General features: G+C 37.7%; 1 protein-coding gene across 4 annotated transcripts in view; it reads right to left on the reverse strand.

Moving 5' to 3' along the window:
• MSH3 (mutS homolog 3) overlaps window positions 1-17,846 on the reverse strand; it is a 113,704-nt gene that overhangs the window by 26,028 nt on the left and 69,830 nt on the right. For all 4 annotated transcript variants that reach the window (XM_068666212.1, XM_068666211.1, XM_068666213.1 and 1 more), the window contains 6 exons: window positions 16,593-16,761; window positions 13,325-13,389; window positions 11,969-12,085; window positions 8,008-8,115; window positions 4,113-4,227; window positions 577-734 (listed from right to left, as the gene is read on the reverse strand). In XM_068666212.1, the coding sequence (XP_068522313.1) occupies window positions 577-734; window positions 4,113-4,227; window positions 8,008-8,115; window positions 11,969-12,085; window positions 13,325-13,389; window positions 16,593-16,761 (732 nt within the window). The remainder of the gene's footprint in view (window positions 1-576; window positions 735-4,112; window positions 4,228-8,007; window positions 8,116-11,968; window positions 12,086-13,324; window positions 13,390-16,592; window positions 16,762-17,846) is intronic.

Here is a 17,846-nt window from a genome sequence, read left to right on the forward strand (position 1 = left end):
TCAACGTTATTTTAAAAATGACACTAAGACATGCCAGGTAAAATGAACTTCCATTATGCATTCTTTAAAAGAGATCAAGTAACATATGTACAAGACTGATAGTACAGAAAAGAGAGTAAGAATAGGGCATATGTGGACCCAAATTCTCAGTTCCAAATATTGGAAGTATGCACAACTGTGCTGCGCAGCAGAAACTGTGACATGATTTTCAGAGTTAACAGCATTAATTTTAGGGGAAACATCAAATAGATATTACCCAGCAGAGTATTTGACTGAGATGTCCATTCAGGCAGATGCATTTAAACATCTAAATCTTTACTGCGCCAGACACATTAACATTCTTCTCCTTTAAAGTCTCAAAAATTCCAAAATAGTTTCTGTAGTCAAACAGCTGAATAGAAAATCATGAAACAAAACCTAACGAACAGTGTATGTATTTAAAAATGAAGGAGAAAACTAAGTATAAATTCTAATGTTCTACCTGAAAAACAAAATTATATTTTGATATACACACACCCACACACCCCATGCTGTAGTAAAGTTTTCGTAAACATACGGAAAATTTTGAAAGATTACCTGGTAAAAATACCATCCACAACACCAATTGTTGACTCCTCTGCAGGAACGTAGGAACCAATCTGTGCCATGACAGTGATCAATGCAACTTGCTTTATATAGGAGCTCTTTCCTCCCATGTTGGGTCCAGTTATTATCATGACCCTTTCACCATCTCCCTGGAAACACAGAACAGTGGTTAAATATATTGTCTGCGTATGATGCATATAGAAAATCTGTTATGTATACATATGCTCAGAAAGATACAGGACATGTCCTCAGGATTAAACATTCTGCTTCTATTTGAATAGCTTCATTCATTCTTAGAGTTCATCACATTCACTTCTCAAGATATAATGAATTCTCAGATGGATAAATCTTCCTAAGATCTCTCCAGGCTGGTGAGAGAGAAGCATAGCAATCAACACGCATTGCTCTGGAGAAATATGGACAGAGTGTGGAAGATTTTTCCCTTTCTCCATCAAGAAACCAGGAAAGCACTCCAAGAACTTTCTGTGCAGTTTTCTTTGGAGAATGGGAGAATCTCATCAGCTTTCAGAATAGGCACTGTCACCCCAATTTGGTTGTGATCTGGATTCCTCTCCACTTAAGAGTTCTCATTGCCAATCGGGACAAAGATCCGACCCAGGTTAAACCCTTCAACATACCCACATCCAAACAGACTGGCTACTACAAGAAATCAAAACTTCTCTGAGTTTAGCAGTACTTGGTTGTAACACAAACATTTCAAGCAGACTGCATCCAATCTCCGATTGATCAGTTTATCTAATCACTGAAATCCTACGGAAGATGTATCAGACACAAGCATTCATCTCAGCTATAATACCTCTTATAGTACTTAAACCTGTCTATGGCACCAAAACAAAATATTCTTCCTTTGGTGCAAGACAACTCCTCACACAAAATTAAAACTCACCAATGAACATATAAAGCCTTCTCAGGGCCTGAATCAAGACTAGGAAATTAAGTTATGAAAGGACTTCAGATAAACAGACTTTTATTTTGTACTACAACTTACAATGAAATCCAACAATTTATGAATTAACCAGAAGTCAGCATATTCCATTGCCCCATGGGACCGGCAGAGCGGAAAGGATAAGCTCTGCATAATGAATATTAGCCACACTACTTAAGAAACTTGGAGGTCATCAGGCACTATGACAAGAAAAATACGAGTATCTCCACAGAATCTCCTCATGATCTTTTCAATTTTGCTTTTCTTTTGGGTTTTCATTCTTGTCAACAGCGAGGCAAATAAAATTCATATAGGATTGACACTTTTATTTTGTAATTCAGATCATACAGAAGGTACATGCACCCAGTATTTACTGTATGTAAAAGCTGTTTAGTTTTTACTAAAAACAACAACAACAAAACCGAAACACATTCATAAGGAACTTGCAATAAAGTTAAAACATAGAAAATGACGTTATCAGGAATGAAGGATGGATGTAATAAAACGCAGATGTCTATAAGGGAACAAAATTCGTAACATCCTATTCTCCAAGGTATAGTTTCAATACGGCTACTAAAACTTTGTCAGGGCCACCACCACTTCACTCAACACAAGAATTTACAGATACTTAAAAGCAGAATGAGTTAACACACAAGTTTCTTGCATGTGTGTAGTATTCCTGCAGGGTCCCTCCAAGCACATACAGAGACTGGTGGTTGGTTTGCAAAGCCAGCTTTTAGAAAAACATACACTGCAGCATCAGCCCAGAGAATCCATCCACCCTTACTAATGCATGCAACCATAAGCTAACATCTTACTGGAATATATGATAAAGGTACTAAAAAATTCCGTGAGTATTTGGGGAGGAGAGGGAGAATGAAAGTATAAAATGTTTATTTCGGGACACTGCAAGAAAGCTTTCCTGAAGTTAGATATCTGACAACATTTCAGTTGAAAACATGACAGAAGATGCATTTTCCTGCTGATTCAAACACAACAATTAAAACTAGAGACATTTTAATAAACTGGATTCCCATCCACCTCTCTCAAAAAAGAGAGAATTCAAACCAACAGTATGGTAGGAGGTGATTACACCATGACCACTTGCTTTTGTAACACTCAGTACCTGAAAAGCCAACATAAGAAGGGGACTAAAGGAAGAAAGTGCATGATGATTACTGAATGAAATGCTGATTTATTTTTTTTTTTTGTAAGAGCCATCTGTCGCTTTTTTGGAGTTCAAATAAATTTTTGAAAATGTTCTATGGAGTATCACACAGTATCTATATCCTTGTTCAGCACAGAACAGCATTTAAAAATATTTCCAGAGAAATACACACAAACTTGAACAGCGCTTACCATGGCAATATTCCATGCTGACATCTGTTACCTTTTCTATGTTTACTGTATCAAAAGGCAGTTAAGTATTCAGAGGTAAGTTGCAAACATATTTTTATATTCATTAGGAAGAGAAATGTAGTATTTAAAGAAAGATATAGACAAATAAATATTCAACAAAAAAGTCAAAAGGACATACAATTTAACAGGCAGGTTTTAGTTTTTCAGGGGGAAAAAAGGAGAAAAAATAAAATACGCTCATCAGAAACTGATTTATGAAATAAAATAAGGCGGTGTTTTCTATCTAAGGTAATTGCATATTTATACCAATTTTAGGTAATGTAGGTTATACAGTTTAGGTACTGTATAAAAAACATTAAGTTGTAGCCCTTTTTGACCTGCTGACAACACCACCAAGTTAATAGTCTTCCTACTTCTCAGCATCCTATTACTTAATTCTGTTGCAGAAAACAAGTCAGGGAGACCTATGGGTAGCACAGAGTCTGCAAAGCTACACATCAGGGATCTTCATCTATGTTAATATGAATGGCTTGTTACAACTAACGTGCAGTCTACACTGTGTGTACACAATACTACACAGTGAAAAGTCAGAACTCCAAATACGCTTCATCAGACTGTGAAATGCTGTGTGAATTTAGCACTTCCAGAAAGAAAGGAAAACATATAGTAGAGAAATACCTTAAAGCATCTGAGCTATCTTAGAAATAATTTGTAAGACTGAGCCTGCAAATGTGACACAGAAACTCAAGTGACTGATAATTTGTATATTATATGCCCATGGAAAAACAAACATTAAAAATCTCCATAAATTTGAGATAAATTTACTACAAAATGTAGACTCTCTCTGATGGCATTGGTTAAAAAAAAAAATAGTAATTACTCACTTACCTTTTAAAGATAACTACTTAAAAATAATCACATTTTCCTGATTTTGAGATTTTCTTTTCCCTCTTTCCCTTCCTTTTTCCTTTTCCCTTCCCCTTTCCTCTTTTCTTTCCTTATGTGATTAAGCCTGAACAGGGTTGCTAAGAGAGAATCTGGCTGCAAAATACCAGAAAAGAGACAAAACTGATGTGGTCATGTCTAGCAATGTCTTCTCTGAAATGCAAGCAAGCAGCCATTCTGTAATTAAATTATTTATTTTAACTTCCTGGCTAAAGAGCAAATTCCAGATTCATTCCCCTGAATGATTTTGAATCCCAAAGGGTATCTTGATACTTACTGAAAGGTTAGTGGTGTTTGGAACATACTGATCCTGTTCTCCCAGTAGTACATCAATCACAGGGTGCCTGCCGTTTTTTATGATTATTTCTTGCCGATTATCTTGCACAACTGGTCTGCAAAAAGGAAGACACATTAATTTCAATGTTCATTGTAACCAATTACTTAGAACTACTGTAATTAAAAGCTGTTGCGGGGGTCATCTACAATGCAGATTTTTGTAAAAATATGCAAATGATATAAAAACGAATTCTTGCTATCAAATATTTCTAAAGAATGGATTCATTTAGTTTAAAGAAATATTAGTGGATTAAGTTATTTTACAGTACTTTTGTGATTCTTTTTAATATGTAGGAAATGTTTTCAGTTGTTCATATGTATTACAAAGAACTAGTAAGAACTACAACATGAACAAGCAATAACAAAACCCTTAACTTGAGGACAATCCACTCTTATAACACCACCACTACAGAAGCTCCAACAAACTTCCACCATTTGCAGATACAATTGATATTCTCACAAATGATCTTGCTCATACACTGGTCCAGGCTGCCACAGCATCAAGCCCTGGCTGGCACATGGATAGCAAACAAAACTGTTCAGCTATGTATATTGTGACTGACAACACATTAAACCATACAAATCAAAGCCTACAGGATGACAGAGCCGTAATTCTGTAAAAATATGAGCGGCACTCCTACTTTGCAGCAACTTCCAAACACATGTAAGAGTCATCACAATCACTGTTGATAGGAAGTGTACTAAGTTGAAACACTGAAATGACAGTATCTTTTTAGAAATAAATATGCAAACCAGATTTATGTTACTTGTATATTTTCTCTTCTCCAAACCATGTAATAAAACGTGTTTTTTCAAATGGCTCCGCCTTACCTACAAATTAGTCTATATACAAGGATATAACTAATGTACAATTATCATAGAATCATAGAATATCCTGAGTTGGAAGGGACCCTTAAGGATCATCAAGTCCAACTCTTGACACCGCACAGGTCTACCCAAAAGTTCAGACCATGAATTTTACAAGGACAATTACAAGGATATAACCAATATACAAGGATATAACCATGTACAATTCTGTTACATATCTCCAGTCTAAGAAGCTCCACCTCAAAAAGCTGTCTGTTCTTCACAGAACAAAAAACACTAAACAACATAGTAACTAAATTATAAATTTATATACATGTATAATATATTACAATATATATTATATACATAGATATTTATATATATATTATATAATATAATATGCATTATATATAACTATAAAGACTAAATTATAACTGTGTTGTGTTTTTTTTTTCCTGTTCTCCTTTTTCATCATAAGTGAAATGCAACATAAATTGAGTGGTAGAAGTGGTTTCATGTCTCTGCAACATTTTCCTACAGTACAAGCGCTTTGTGGTAAGAGCAGTAACTTAGGGAAGTGGCAGTAGTTGAGAAAAGAGAATAATGGCATAAAGCCACAGAACTTCTGGACTGGAAATGAAGTAACACTTGGGTGGACTTCAGAAGGAATGCAAAATTCAGGGGAAGTGTGATTTTCCTTGGGCTGAAGAATGACTATGCAGTTAGAAAGGAAAATGGAGATAAAACAATGGCATATTTGGAACAGAAGTCACTGGGGAAAGAGGGGCAAGCTGGAAATGCTGTGTGGGGTTTGGTTTTGTTTTTTTGTTTGCTTGGATGCTTTTTTCAGCATAGGGATAGTCCCAGCAGTTACATAGCTGAGATGAAGTCAGTCGGGACTGAGTCTTGGGGTACAAAAAAAGGAAATTTCACTCTCCACTCTTGTCAGATATGTAACTAATTTGTAGCTGTAACAGGATGGTCTGAGAAGGGACGAGCACATACCTAGAAGTATGTTCCTCCTCTACCTCTCCATTTTGGAGCCAAGAAGGAGAGATGTCAGCTAAATGATCCATTTGCTATTTTCAAATTCTCCCCTCATTTTCGTAAATCACCATGTTTTTTTAACTGGTCGTGTCTCCTTCCACAAAGCTGTGAGACAGGATGTACTTTCAGGATGCCACGAGCTTTGCCAACTGCCTGTTCTCATTTCAGACAATGGGGCCCACAGAAGCAAAGCCTCAGACACAGTCATTCAAAAGGTCTTTCCTGCCCTATGTCCTCACAATGTGACAAGCATGTGTCATGCAGTAGGGAAAAAAAAAAAATCTCTGGAATGCTTAACACGTTATTGAGTCATGTAGCATCTTTCCAACAGCATTTCAGAAAGTTACCAAATTTACAAACTGCAGAGCAGACAACACAAATATCTGGTGATGATGATGATGTCTGGGCTACCTGAATTATCACCCTTATATATGTAACTTTGCTGCCAGAGAGCCCTGACTTCATTCATCATTCCTGTAAAGGATGAGACTCCCAACATGGGTATCCCAGGACGACCCACGGAAGCTGTAAGAGACACTTAGCTCTTTCCAACAGCAGTGTGGAGCACCTGTGCTGCTAACTGAACAACTCATTTAAATGCCTTAAAAAAAAAAAAAAAAAAAAAACTCCTCTGAAATTCCTGAACTAGTTAATATGAAAGTCCCATTTTCTTTTCTGTAGACCTCCAGAGTTAATTATTGACATCTTCCCTTTGGCTGAGGTTTAGCTAAGAAGTCTCCTCCCTAACGGTTTATAAGCTCTAAGCCACTCTTTAATATTCAGTGAATTATTTAAACTCTGTGCAGTGAATTAATAAGATTTCAGTTTGTTTTCTCATCTGAGTATACAGAAATAAGTGAGCAATTACTTTCAAAGAGATTCTGATAGAGGCACACAAGATCCCAAGAGTCCACAGTGATCAATATTATCTTTATATTCTTTATTATCTTCTGTATAAAATCAGAAGTATATTTAAGTTGACTTCCCTTTCTCCTTACACATTTAATGCACAATTTGCTGTACTTTCACAGGTCTCAAACTTCATTAAATTAGATGGTTGTTTGTAAGTAATCGTCTGATCACTTCTACTGCTTCTGGTACAGCTTCACAATGAAAACACTTACTGGAAACAGGACTGGAAACTAACTCTGCACACAGATGTATACAGTATACCTCAGAAATAGTAACTACAGGCCTCCAGGACAGCTCTCAGCAAGCTGAATTAGTGTCTCTGTGTGCCTCCATGTCTACAGGGACAGAGTCCTTGCAGGATGGAAATGGGCACCCCAGTGAGGGTGACAGTCTCCATGAGGAGGCAAGAGACATGGGCTTGTGATGGGGGAGGAACACAGGAGCTGCAGGGTGTGCAAGCTCAGGAACCAGCTTTAGACCAACCTCAGGGAAGCAGGACTTGAGGCTCTGTGCTTCTGCAACCCAGAGAGCAAGAGGAATAGCCTTGGCACTGCTAGAGTCCCAGGCTGCACTGCCTTGTATGCATGGATGCGTCTTAGCTGGAGGGATGTGCACAGCTCATCAGATCTGAACACGCTATCGTAGGTGAGGCATTATCGCTTCTGTAGGAGGTGGCATTAGTATTTACCTGTGTTTACCCGAAATACATCTTTGAAAACACATCTCATACACCTGAGAAACTTTGGTATTAGAAAGACCTCTCTGGGAAAATAGTAAGGAGCATGGATGTTGTTTCCATGCAAAGTTCAACATATATTTATGTGTTTGTGAGATACCATCAACTAGACTCACGTACAACAACAGACAGACAAGTGGAAGCTGTCAAATGTGAATTGCAACATTTATGGTCTTGAAATAAGGCTAAAAGCATTGCTTTGCAAAATCAGATTAAGTTAAATTACTGTAAACAATTTTAATTATACATACTGCACTACACAAACTCAACTGAAATTTATTTTAAATACTCTAATTCCCTATAAAATCCCAAATAAAAATTAAAAATTGATTACCTGCAGTAGTCTCCTTGTTTAGCCACCTGTGCCAATGAGAACAGACAGTCGATAGTTGCTAGGTGACCAATCGCTTTAGACACTGGGTGATAATGTTCACTAAAATGGCTATTCCAAAACAGGGAAAAATAACAGGAGAAAGAAAAAAAAAAAAGTTTATACAGATACAAATGTATTGTCAAAATATACCCCATGCAGGTTTCTCAAAGGGCTCCTACGATCTTCAAATTACTCTGAATTCAAATCTCCCAGCAGTGTATTAAGTTACCATATGAGGACACAACCTTAATCAAGAAGGACTTCATGATTCCGTTGTAACAAGGAATTATTTTTAAGCACAAAAAAGCAGACAAAATGAAATTTGCTAAATAGCATGCAAGGGGTCTGCAGTTGATCCCTGCTACCTAAATGAGGTCTATAAAAATGCCACTGTTTATCACAGTGGTAACTGAATCCCAGGTGCCAATTCACTTCAATCATACACTGAAGTCAAAAATATATACAATAAAAGTGCCTGAACACAGGAGTTGTCCACAATTTCAACAAAATATGGTATATACGACCATTCAAATGGTTGTATAAATTCAAGAATTCAAGAAAATTCAAGAATTCATTTTCTGTTTATGGCACTGTTTCAGCCAGTACATTAATGAAGTTACCAGGCAAACACAGTTTTCAGTAGACTTCATTCTCTTAGCACTTACGAATTCCTTTTCCCCTCTCCTGGTCTCAAGGATACAACTTGGAATATAAATCCAGTATGTGAGCTGAATTTTAAAAGGTGGGAGAGGGTAGGATACTGTATGCTGCTATCAGCAGTGAAAACAGCAAAGTAAACGTGAAAAGCAGCAGATCTAAGTGCAGAGAGGTTAACACAGGTCAGCTCAAACTTAGATCGCTAATTTAGTGACAAATACTATTTAACAAAACTACTTTACAGGATCACAAAGCCAAAACAGCTTGAGGAGAGCAAACTGGAATGTGTTTTCTCGTTCCTACCAAATAAACAGAATTTCTGGGTTCCTACTAGGAGGCAAAACCTTGGCCCCAGGTACATTCATGGCATGACATTCAGCATGTCCTGGGCACCAGTGAAGGGAAGGGGAAACTGTGGCTCTGCCACTTGTATGTCACCTACAGCCTTTACAGAACTGATGCTAATGCAAAAGCCACAAAGCATGAAGCCTGACTTCTAGACCGCACAAGAATTTTGAAGGGCTGGCAGCAAGAAAACATATTTTAATACTCACTAAAACAGGAAATCTAATACAGCATTTAGCAACTAATCATCAAAGACAATTTCTGGAATGTTAAGTGAGTGTTAAAATAGTAGTATTTCAAAATACTGCTGGTGTTGTTCACTGGGGTGGTCAACCTGTGGCTCCGCAGCTGCACAGAGATCACAAATAAAACAAGAGCTGCTCCTAGGCCAGTGCTGGCAGCAGGATCCTGCTCATAGTTAATCAGAAACCATCACTGGGCAAGTAAAAGTATTAACATAGGGTACAGGGGGCACCTTTTTGTGTTGCAGCCAAGTTAACTCCTGTCAGCAAGGTCCTACACAGATTCCTCTCCCTTCCCTGGCCCCAAGCACCTGCTTCCAACTGCCCCATCCTCAGCCCCAGATTCTCCCGCAGTGCATCCTGTTCATGGGGCTAGATGATTCAAAGTCTACTCGTGTTTTTGCAGGATCAGCTTAATTCCCACTCTTCTTGCTCTGACTGCTAAGGTCATTTGACAGCAGGGAGTCTCTACACCAACTCCAGAGCTCTGGGGGCTGAGACACTTAAAGACAAAGGCACACCCAGCCCAATACCAGCCTGCAACACAGAGGTGGGATCCTCAGGGAAAACCATCATCCCCTGCCACAGAGGGCCCAGTTTGATTGCTTCTCTTTAAAAGATACATGATGGACTCATTGTCTGTCCAGTATTTAAAGCAGCTGACCTGGTGCTAAAGAAAAATAGTCTTTTTGAAGAAAGCTACTACAGGCAAGACTACGACATTAAGACTAAGACATACGACATATACATAATTAGAAGACAACTTTGGCATAGTAATGTTTACTTGCAGAAATTCAGTGTGATGGTAGATCAGAGAAGGTAAAAAGTCCCTGTCATGTTGAGACAGAATCACAGAATCACAGAATCACAGAATTTTCTAGGTTGGAAGAGACCTCAAGATCATCGAGTCCAACCTCTGACCTAAAACTAACAGTCCCCACTAAACCATATCCCTAAGCTCTACATCTAAATGTCTTTTGAAGACTTCCAGGGATGGTGACTCCACCACCTCCCTGGGCAGCCCGTTCCAATGCCTCACAACCCTTTCAGTAAAGAAATTCTTCCTAACATCTAACCTAAAACTCCCCTGGCGTAACTTTAGCCCATTCCCCCTCGTCCTGTCACCAGGCACATGGGAGAACAGGCCAACCCCCACCTCGCTACAGCCTCCTTTAATGTACTTATACAGAGCAATAAGGTCACCCCTGAGCCTCCTCTTCTCTAGGCTGAACAAGCCCAGCTCCTTCAGCCGCTCCTCGTAGGACTTGCTCTCCAGGCCCCTCACCAGCTTCGTCGCCCTTCTTTGGACCCGCTCAAGCACCTCGATGTCCTTCTTGTAGCGAGGGGCCCAAAACTGAACACAGTACTCGAGGTGCGGCCTCACCAGAGCCGAGTACAGGGGGACGATCACCTCCCTAGCCCTGCTGGTCACAGTGTTTCTGATACAAGCCAGGATGCCGTTGGCCTTCTTGGCCACCAGAGCACACTGCTGGCTCATATTCAGCCGACTGTCCACCATCACTCCCAGGTCCTTCTCTGCCTGGCAGCTCTCCAACCATTCCTCTCCCAGCCTGTAGTTCTGCTTGGGGTTATTGCGCCCCAGGTGCAGGACCCGGCACTTGGCCTTGTTGAACTTCATACAGTTGACCTCAGCCCATCGGTGCAGCCTATCCAGATCCTCCTGCAGAGCCTTCCTACCCTCGAAGTAGGGTAGCTGTTCCCTTGACAGCTTCAAAGGGAATTTGCTAAGTTTCAGTATCAGGGAAAAAAAGCACAACTGGAAGCCAGTAATCATTGCATGACATAAGGAACAATTTCAGTGGTCTGTAACTCATACAAGTTAAAAAATATTCAACAACCCAACACCTGAAAAATCAGAGGTATTTATAAATTTGAGAAACCATTTTTAAACTCCCATTTTGAAGATCCTTTGACTGAACAGTCAAATAAGTTTGTTTGAAACTCTGATCTGAGACAAACAATGGCAGTTGTGAGGGATAATACTCTAGGTACCTTCTACCAGACTCATAGTCTGTTGCAGGGTTATCATACATAGCATACGATTGTGTAGAATTACATCCATCCGAGAGACTGCCTGAATACCCTGAACAGTTCTCACTCAAAAACTCTAACACTGCAACTGTACTTTATTTTTTCTTTCAATAATGGCACACTTAACAGTGAAACCATACTGTATATTAAGTAATGTCAAAGAAGAATTTGCTTAGCTTGTACAATAAATTATTCTTATTTGCATTGTACATCACAAATAAATACATAATAAAAATACTAGATTCAGTTTCACTCTTTCACAGAGTTGCACTTTCAGGTTCTTAGTGCTATCATACTAGTTTCCAAATTTTGGGAGTCACTTAGCATTATTAAGTATACATTTTCACCAGAATTTCAAAATCTGGAGATAACATATCTGGTCTCAGGTCTGTCTGTAAAGGTCTTGCTTTAAAATACTTTAACTTCAAGAACAGTATTTTGACCATGTCTTCATACTTGTTGTGGGCAATATAGCTATCAACTCTTTCTATCAAAAAATAAATATCGTTTGCTGTTCCTGTACCAAAAATAAAATAAAAATTTTAAAAAATAGAAATAAAAAATAAAAATAAAATAAAAATAAAAATAAAAATAAAAAAATGATGAATCCTATTTTGTAAACTTACTCTAGAAAATTTAGCCATTCAGCACCACAGACAAGGATTAGCTGCTCCCGAAGCTGATTCAGATGTCTGTAATTTTCTATAATGAAAGGAGAGTGGAAACGGCTGACAGCTTTTGTGCTGGAAGATAAGAGAAAAGCCAAACAGGAAATCAAGGTTACTAAGCAATCAGTTATACCATCTCCGTGCAAAATTGGACATATTTTCTTATTCTCTGTAAGCCTTGAAAATGTATGTTAAAAAAAAAAAAAAAAAGTTATTTTATGGTGGTACTAAGCTCTATTGATTCCAGTGATCTATACTGCGAATAAAGTGACCAGCTGCTGCACCACTACCCATTCAAAAAGCCTTTAAAATGTTTTTCACACTATAGCATGTATCACGGAAGTATACATATTTCACAAAATTCTGTTCAGCAACATGCTGCACAATTACATAAATTTTCTGTGACTGCATATACAAAAAATTACAATTAAAAAAATCACCTTAAAAAGGAAAACTATGATGAGTCTGAAATAAATGTAGTAAATACAAGCTGTCATGCACATATACTAGTTTCCATCTGGGGCACTTGCTATTTACGTATGTATTTTTATTAAAGGACTCTGGCGTTCCTAGCCATATTTTTATTTTTGTTGTTGTTTAATTGCCTTTTTTTTAATTATTATTTTTACTGCATTTTCTTATTTCTGACTAATCTGTTTACTTCTAATACTTCTTGCATAAGTCAGTAACAACACTTTAGAGTTCACCTTTGCTATGCCTATTTCTGGTGATAGATGTCTGTGTACATACATTATAACATGAAGGTGTCTGACCTGCTTCAATAATAAAACAAACGACTGAGGAGGAAAAAAAAGCCCATTACATAGTTCAGTCCACTTCTCTTTAACCTACTGTCAAGAATCATGATTACTTCACGTAACACTACGTTACTACATTACTACAAGCCAAGTAATACTTGTGTGTATAAGTAAAATGACATTTTAAATACAATGAGTTTACTGAGATGCACAAACAGATCTTAGTACAGACACCTTTACCTATCTGAATAAAATAATAAACATTTATCATTCTGAAAGGCTTGTAGCTTTGTACCTGAGGGGAGAGAAGAGGAGGGGAGGGAAAAGAACAACAAAAATTAAGAACTCCAGTTCTTCAGTTTGGTTTTGTGCACTTTTAAATCAAACCTATTATGGCAAAAATTAACATAACAATTTGGTTTTGTTGGCTTTCAGTTTAAAAATAAAAAACACATGGAGCAACAAGAATGTGTGTGGAATTAACTGTAACACCAAGATACTGTGTTTTATTTCTCATGTTTTAAAACAAAACAAACTTGAAAGACATTTTACATACCTACTAACCATAACCCAGCTTGATGGCACACATGACATATGGGAATTCTTGACTTCTATCAAAAACTAAAATAAACAGAAATGGAATATTACATATCACAGGTAGGTATGAAGACTACAGAGTAATATTCTTCATATAACAAGAAATTTGTCTGCACTGGAGGAAAGCCATATTCAGCCTGAAGAGGATGAGCAGACCAGGAGGAACTAACGCTCTTTTTCCCCAGAAGTGAAGGTCATGACACAAACATTTTCTACCAGTGACTCCATTCCTGAGGTGTTCCTGTGCCCTGCTGTGCTGCTGTCCCTTCTCTGCTCTTCCACTCCTCCAACCACTAACATGCTCTGCTTGCCTATCAGGCCAAAAGCAGACCAAATCTATTATGCGACTTTTGCTTACCTGATCCTGACCTAGCCATGCACCAAATTAGCACACAATTTATTTACACAGATCCTACGTTATATACCACCTCTACTAAGGCTATTTCTTATCAGAGAGATGTGTCTTCCTGACTTAGGACCAGCGACTCATACTGAGACACGTTTACCTGTAACAGTTCATAAACAAGAACTCAAAATGTCAAATGTTAGCACTGTATCTACAGTACCTTATTTCAAATTTAGATATGCTTGAGGTCACAAAGAGAATGAATAGGGGAAAACAGCAGTAAGAGGCTGAGAGCACTGTAAATTACATGATGTGTTTATTATGGTATTTTATATGATTCACATTGGTTATCTTTATAACCTTCCCTCTGGTCCTAGATGTCAAAGAACTGAGGCTTTCTCAAATAAAAGAATTCACCTGCAAAATGAATTTCTAGCAGAGATTGAATTAATTCAGAATCTGATCACCTTTACAGCAAACCATCAGACTCTCATCTCACAAAGCTTTTCCACTGCAGTTAGTGTGATTTAGATAAAACATTCCTTACCTCACCAAAACAGTCAGTGATCACCTTCAAGAACAAACAAGAATAATCCTAAAACGAGCAAAAGATTCCACGAAGGACAAAATACACTAGTTCTTAATTTACCCAAGATACCCTTAAAATATTTGGTATCATTGAAACCCTTGAATTGTATAATGCACGTGAGATAATAGGACTGAAAATAGGTAGAAATAGAGATCCGTAAAGATTTGAAAACAAGCCAATTATTGCTACTGCTAGTGTTGTTCCTGATGTGCTGGTATTACACTTTTTCTGAAGTTCATCTCAAAACAACTTAATATGCTATGTTTACAAAAGGAAGACAGAAAATAATACCACATTTGTGTCTATGCTGAATGCCTGAACTCAAAACAGCCTAAATAAACATAAACAGTTCAATTGCCTGGTTTGTTTGTGTGGCTAGTGAGAAACAAGCAAAGAGACAGTGACCTCCTTCAAAGCAACAAAAGCATTAGATTTTTCACTGTCTTATTCTTAGCTCTATTAGATAAATAATTGCAGTATTAAATAAACCACGACCAAAGCACTGCTTATGCCATGCAGGAAGCAAACATTTGCCAAATGTAGCAATTTCTCTATAAATCCTGCCTGAAACAAACAGCAAGGCTATCGTTATCTGGACAGCGTTCTGTCCTGTTTAGTTATCTATAACAAATTAAAGTAGAGGTCTGGAAACAAAAGATAAAATAGATACGTGTGTGACCTCACATTTTGGGAAAGATATGTGTCACCTGGAGCTTCACCAGAACTCTAACATGAACTTCACAACACATCTAAGTCAACAAACTGTGGGCTGACTCTGAAAAACTAATCATATTTTCACAATCACAGGTTTGGGGGCACACATTAAACAGAAAATAGTTTGACTTCTGCCTGCAATAGTTGCTAAGTGTTTGCATACTACTGCATCTACATGAATCTAAGCATGCTACAAGAGCATGCTTAGCATCTAAGCATCTACAGCATGCTACAAGAATCTAAGAATTTAACAGACATATGAGGAAGAAAGACCTCATCTCAAAGAGGCTCTTGTTATACCTGTGCTCTGCTCCTCCCACTCAATTACCTTTCCATTACTTCCATTCTTTTAGCGTATTTCCTTACCTCGTTGACCATCTCCTACAACCCTTTTTACTGCCTCTTCTGATGTCACTGAAACAACTGTACCAGATGAAATTAGGTAACAGCTATTCACAATCTCTTCTGCTCCTCTCAAGCATAAACCAAGACAGATCTGTTGGTCTACAGTTGTTTATGAGCTGTCTGATCCTACAAAGGATCTGAAATTCTCTTGTCCGGTTCATGTCTGACTGCACCCTCAGGCTCTCCCCAGCCTTTAATCAATTCTTCTCTTCTTCCTTCCTCCACACAGCTGTCTTCATCCACCCCTCAAATTATCCTATATGAGAGAAAGGTTTCAAACCCTGGCTCTTCCCTTCCTCACACAATACTCTTCCTGTTTTCTCTTGGACTTCAGCATCCATGCAGACAGCCTACCCCCAACTTGCTAGCCACGTGTTTTTTCTTCTCAATGTCACCATCAAAAGGTATACTCACCTGATGTCTTTATCAAATGCTGCTCATTCCTCACTAATTAATATTTTTTACCCTCAACTGTCAAACTATTTCCTCAATGCTTCTCAGTATTATTTTCCATGGACTTTTTCTTTGACTTTCTCATGTCAATTCCCAAAGGATAATGCTGAATGGTGCTACCTCACTGCTCCTTTCAATTGCCCCACAAATCGGTGGGAACCTGTTCCCTCTCTTTTTTGGACTCAACCTCTCATCTCGCTGAAGCATGGCCTGTCCATACCTGCAGAGCATCTAGCACACACACAACAGTTCAGACCACAAGCATTGCTTCTAAGAATTAAAATCAGTAAAGTAACATTTGTCATTCTTTAATACCGTTCCTCCTTGCTCATATATTTCAAATTAGAGTCTTAATCAGTACTTACAAAACCATTCTATCATTCCCCAAATTAACCTAACATTGTATTTCCGGGTTCTCTGAGAATATTTCAGCACTTAATAGTCACATAGTTAACCTCAGAAGTATGCAAGTGTTTTTACATATACAGAAAAGAAAAGCATTACTGAAGCACATCTAACTGCACTAATGTATCTTTATTCTTTAAATCACTAAAGTAAATCGAGTTAACAAAGCAACTGTCAGAAAACTGTTCTTCAAAGCTGTACAAGAGAATATAATCAAATGACCTCATCAAGTATCATAGTAAATGAAGAGTTCTAGTTAAGCCCCAGTTTCAAACTACTTTCTAGACAAACACAAGGATACGGTCATACAATTACCTCTTGACCAGAAACTGTAACATACTCTGCAGAAGGATTCCTAATTTGTTTACGAATTTCCGGAAGATGTGATTGGATTTTAGACAGCACCTCCAGGATCTCTTCCTTTTTCTTACTGATGACAGGGAAGTCTGTAAGGTCCTTGAACAGTTGGGTTTTATCCCCAGTCCTATCCATAAGAAATGTAAGATAAAATAAGAGTAAACCCAAAGGTATATTCCCTATTTACTAGCTACATCTGTATTTTTATTCATTATTCTCATTTGTTTTAACACTAGATTTATTTCCTTGTAAATACAATTTTCTGTTACTTGGTCATGGCACAAAACGTTTACCAAATGCTGTCATACACACTGCATAAACAGAAAGGCACTTTGCAAACAAGCCATCAAAGGCTACACCAGGAACCCCAACAAAAAATGTATTCAAAATTCCTTTAGACTCGTATGTGTTACACTCATACTTCTATAGCAAATGCTACTGAGTCTTTTTTTTTTTATTTATTTTTTTGGTCTCTTCTGAATGTGAAATCTGCAGCTTTCCACTTATTCTTCCTATTCTTCTTTGGTCCAGAATGGCAAGAAGAGAAAGCACAATGAAGATTGTTCCTTTCTGTCTCCATCTACAATTGCTGCTCCACCCTGCAGCATCCTGAGTTCAGACAAAACTTTTAGCAATATTGAATGGGAAGCTCTGGATAACTTATGTACAACATGTGAATGGAGATTTTTCATGGATTTAAATTTTGGCCAAATATGGGCAGATATCCATGAAGCTTGCAAGGAAAAAATCCTCCCACAAAGTCTTCCTCAAAGCAGAATGTCATCAGGAGCTTCTCAGAGGAGCCTCCTTCTTTTCACACGAAAAGATTAACCAGAGTATTTTAAATACATGCAAAACAATACTTTTATAGTCTCATTGTCAAAAATGACAGAATTGTTTTGGCTGCACTATCTTAGCTCAAGATTGAAACCTGAATCCAAAAATGCCATTCAAGTGTTTAAAATTGGGAAGCTGAACAAGCTATTAAAGATAAGGTTGTCATCAAAAATAAAATAAAAAAAAAGTATCAGGCAAACAACGAAAAGTGAAAATCAGTGCCAAGTTAATTGGAATATATATTCGTATTTTAGTGCAAATCTAGTTAATTGCTTAAGTTTCCTGAAATCTAATATCTGGAGAGTAAGTAATTAGCAAAAAAAATAATAAAATCTGAAAGTGATAAAAAAAATAAAAAGTCTTGCATTCTGCCTA

Source organism: Anas acuta, chromosome Z (genome assembly GCF_963932015.1).
Source record: "Anas acuta chromosome Z, bAnaAcu1.1, whole genome shotgun sequence".
Classification (NCBI taxonomy): domain Eukaryota; kingdom Metazoa; phylum Chordata; class Aves; order Anseriformes; family Anatidae; genus Anas; species Anas acuta.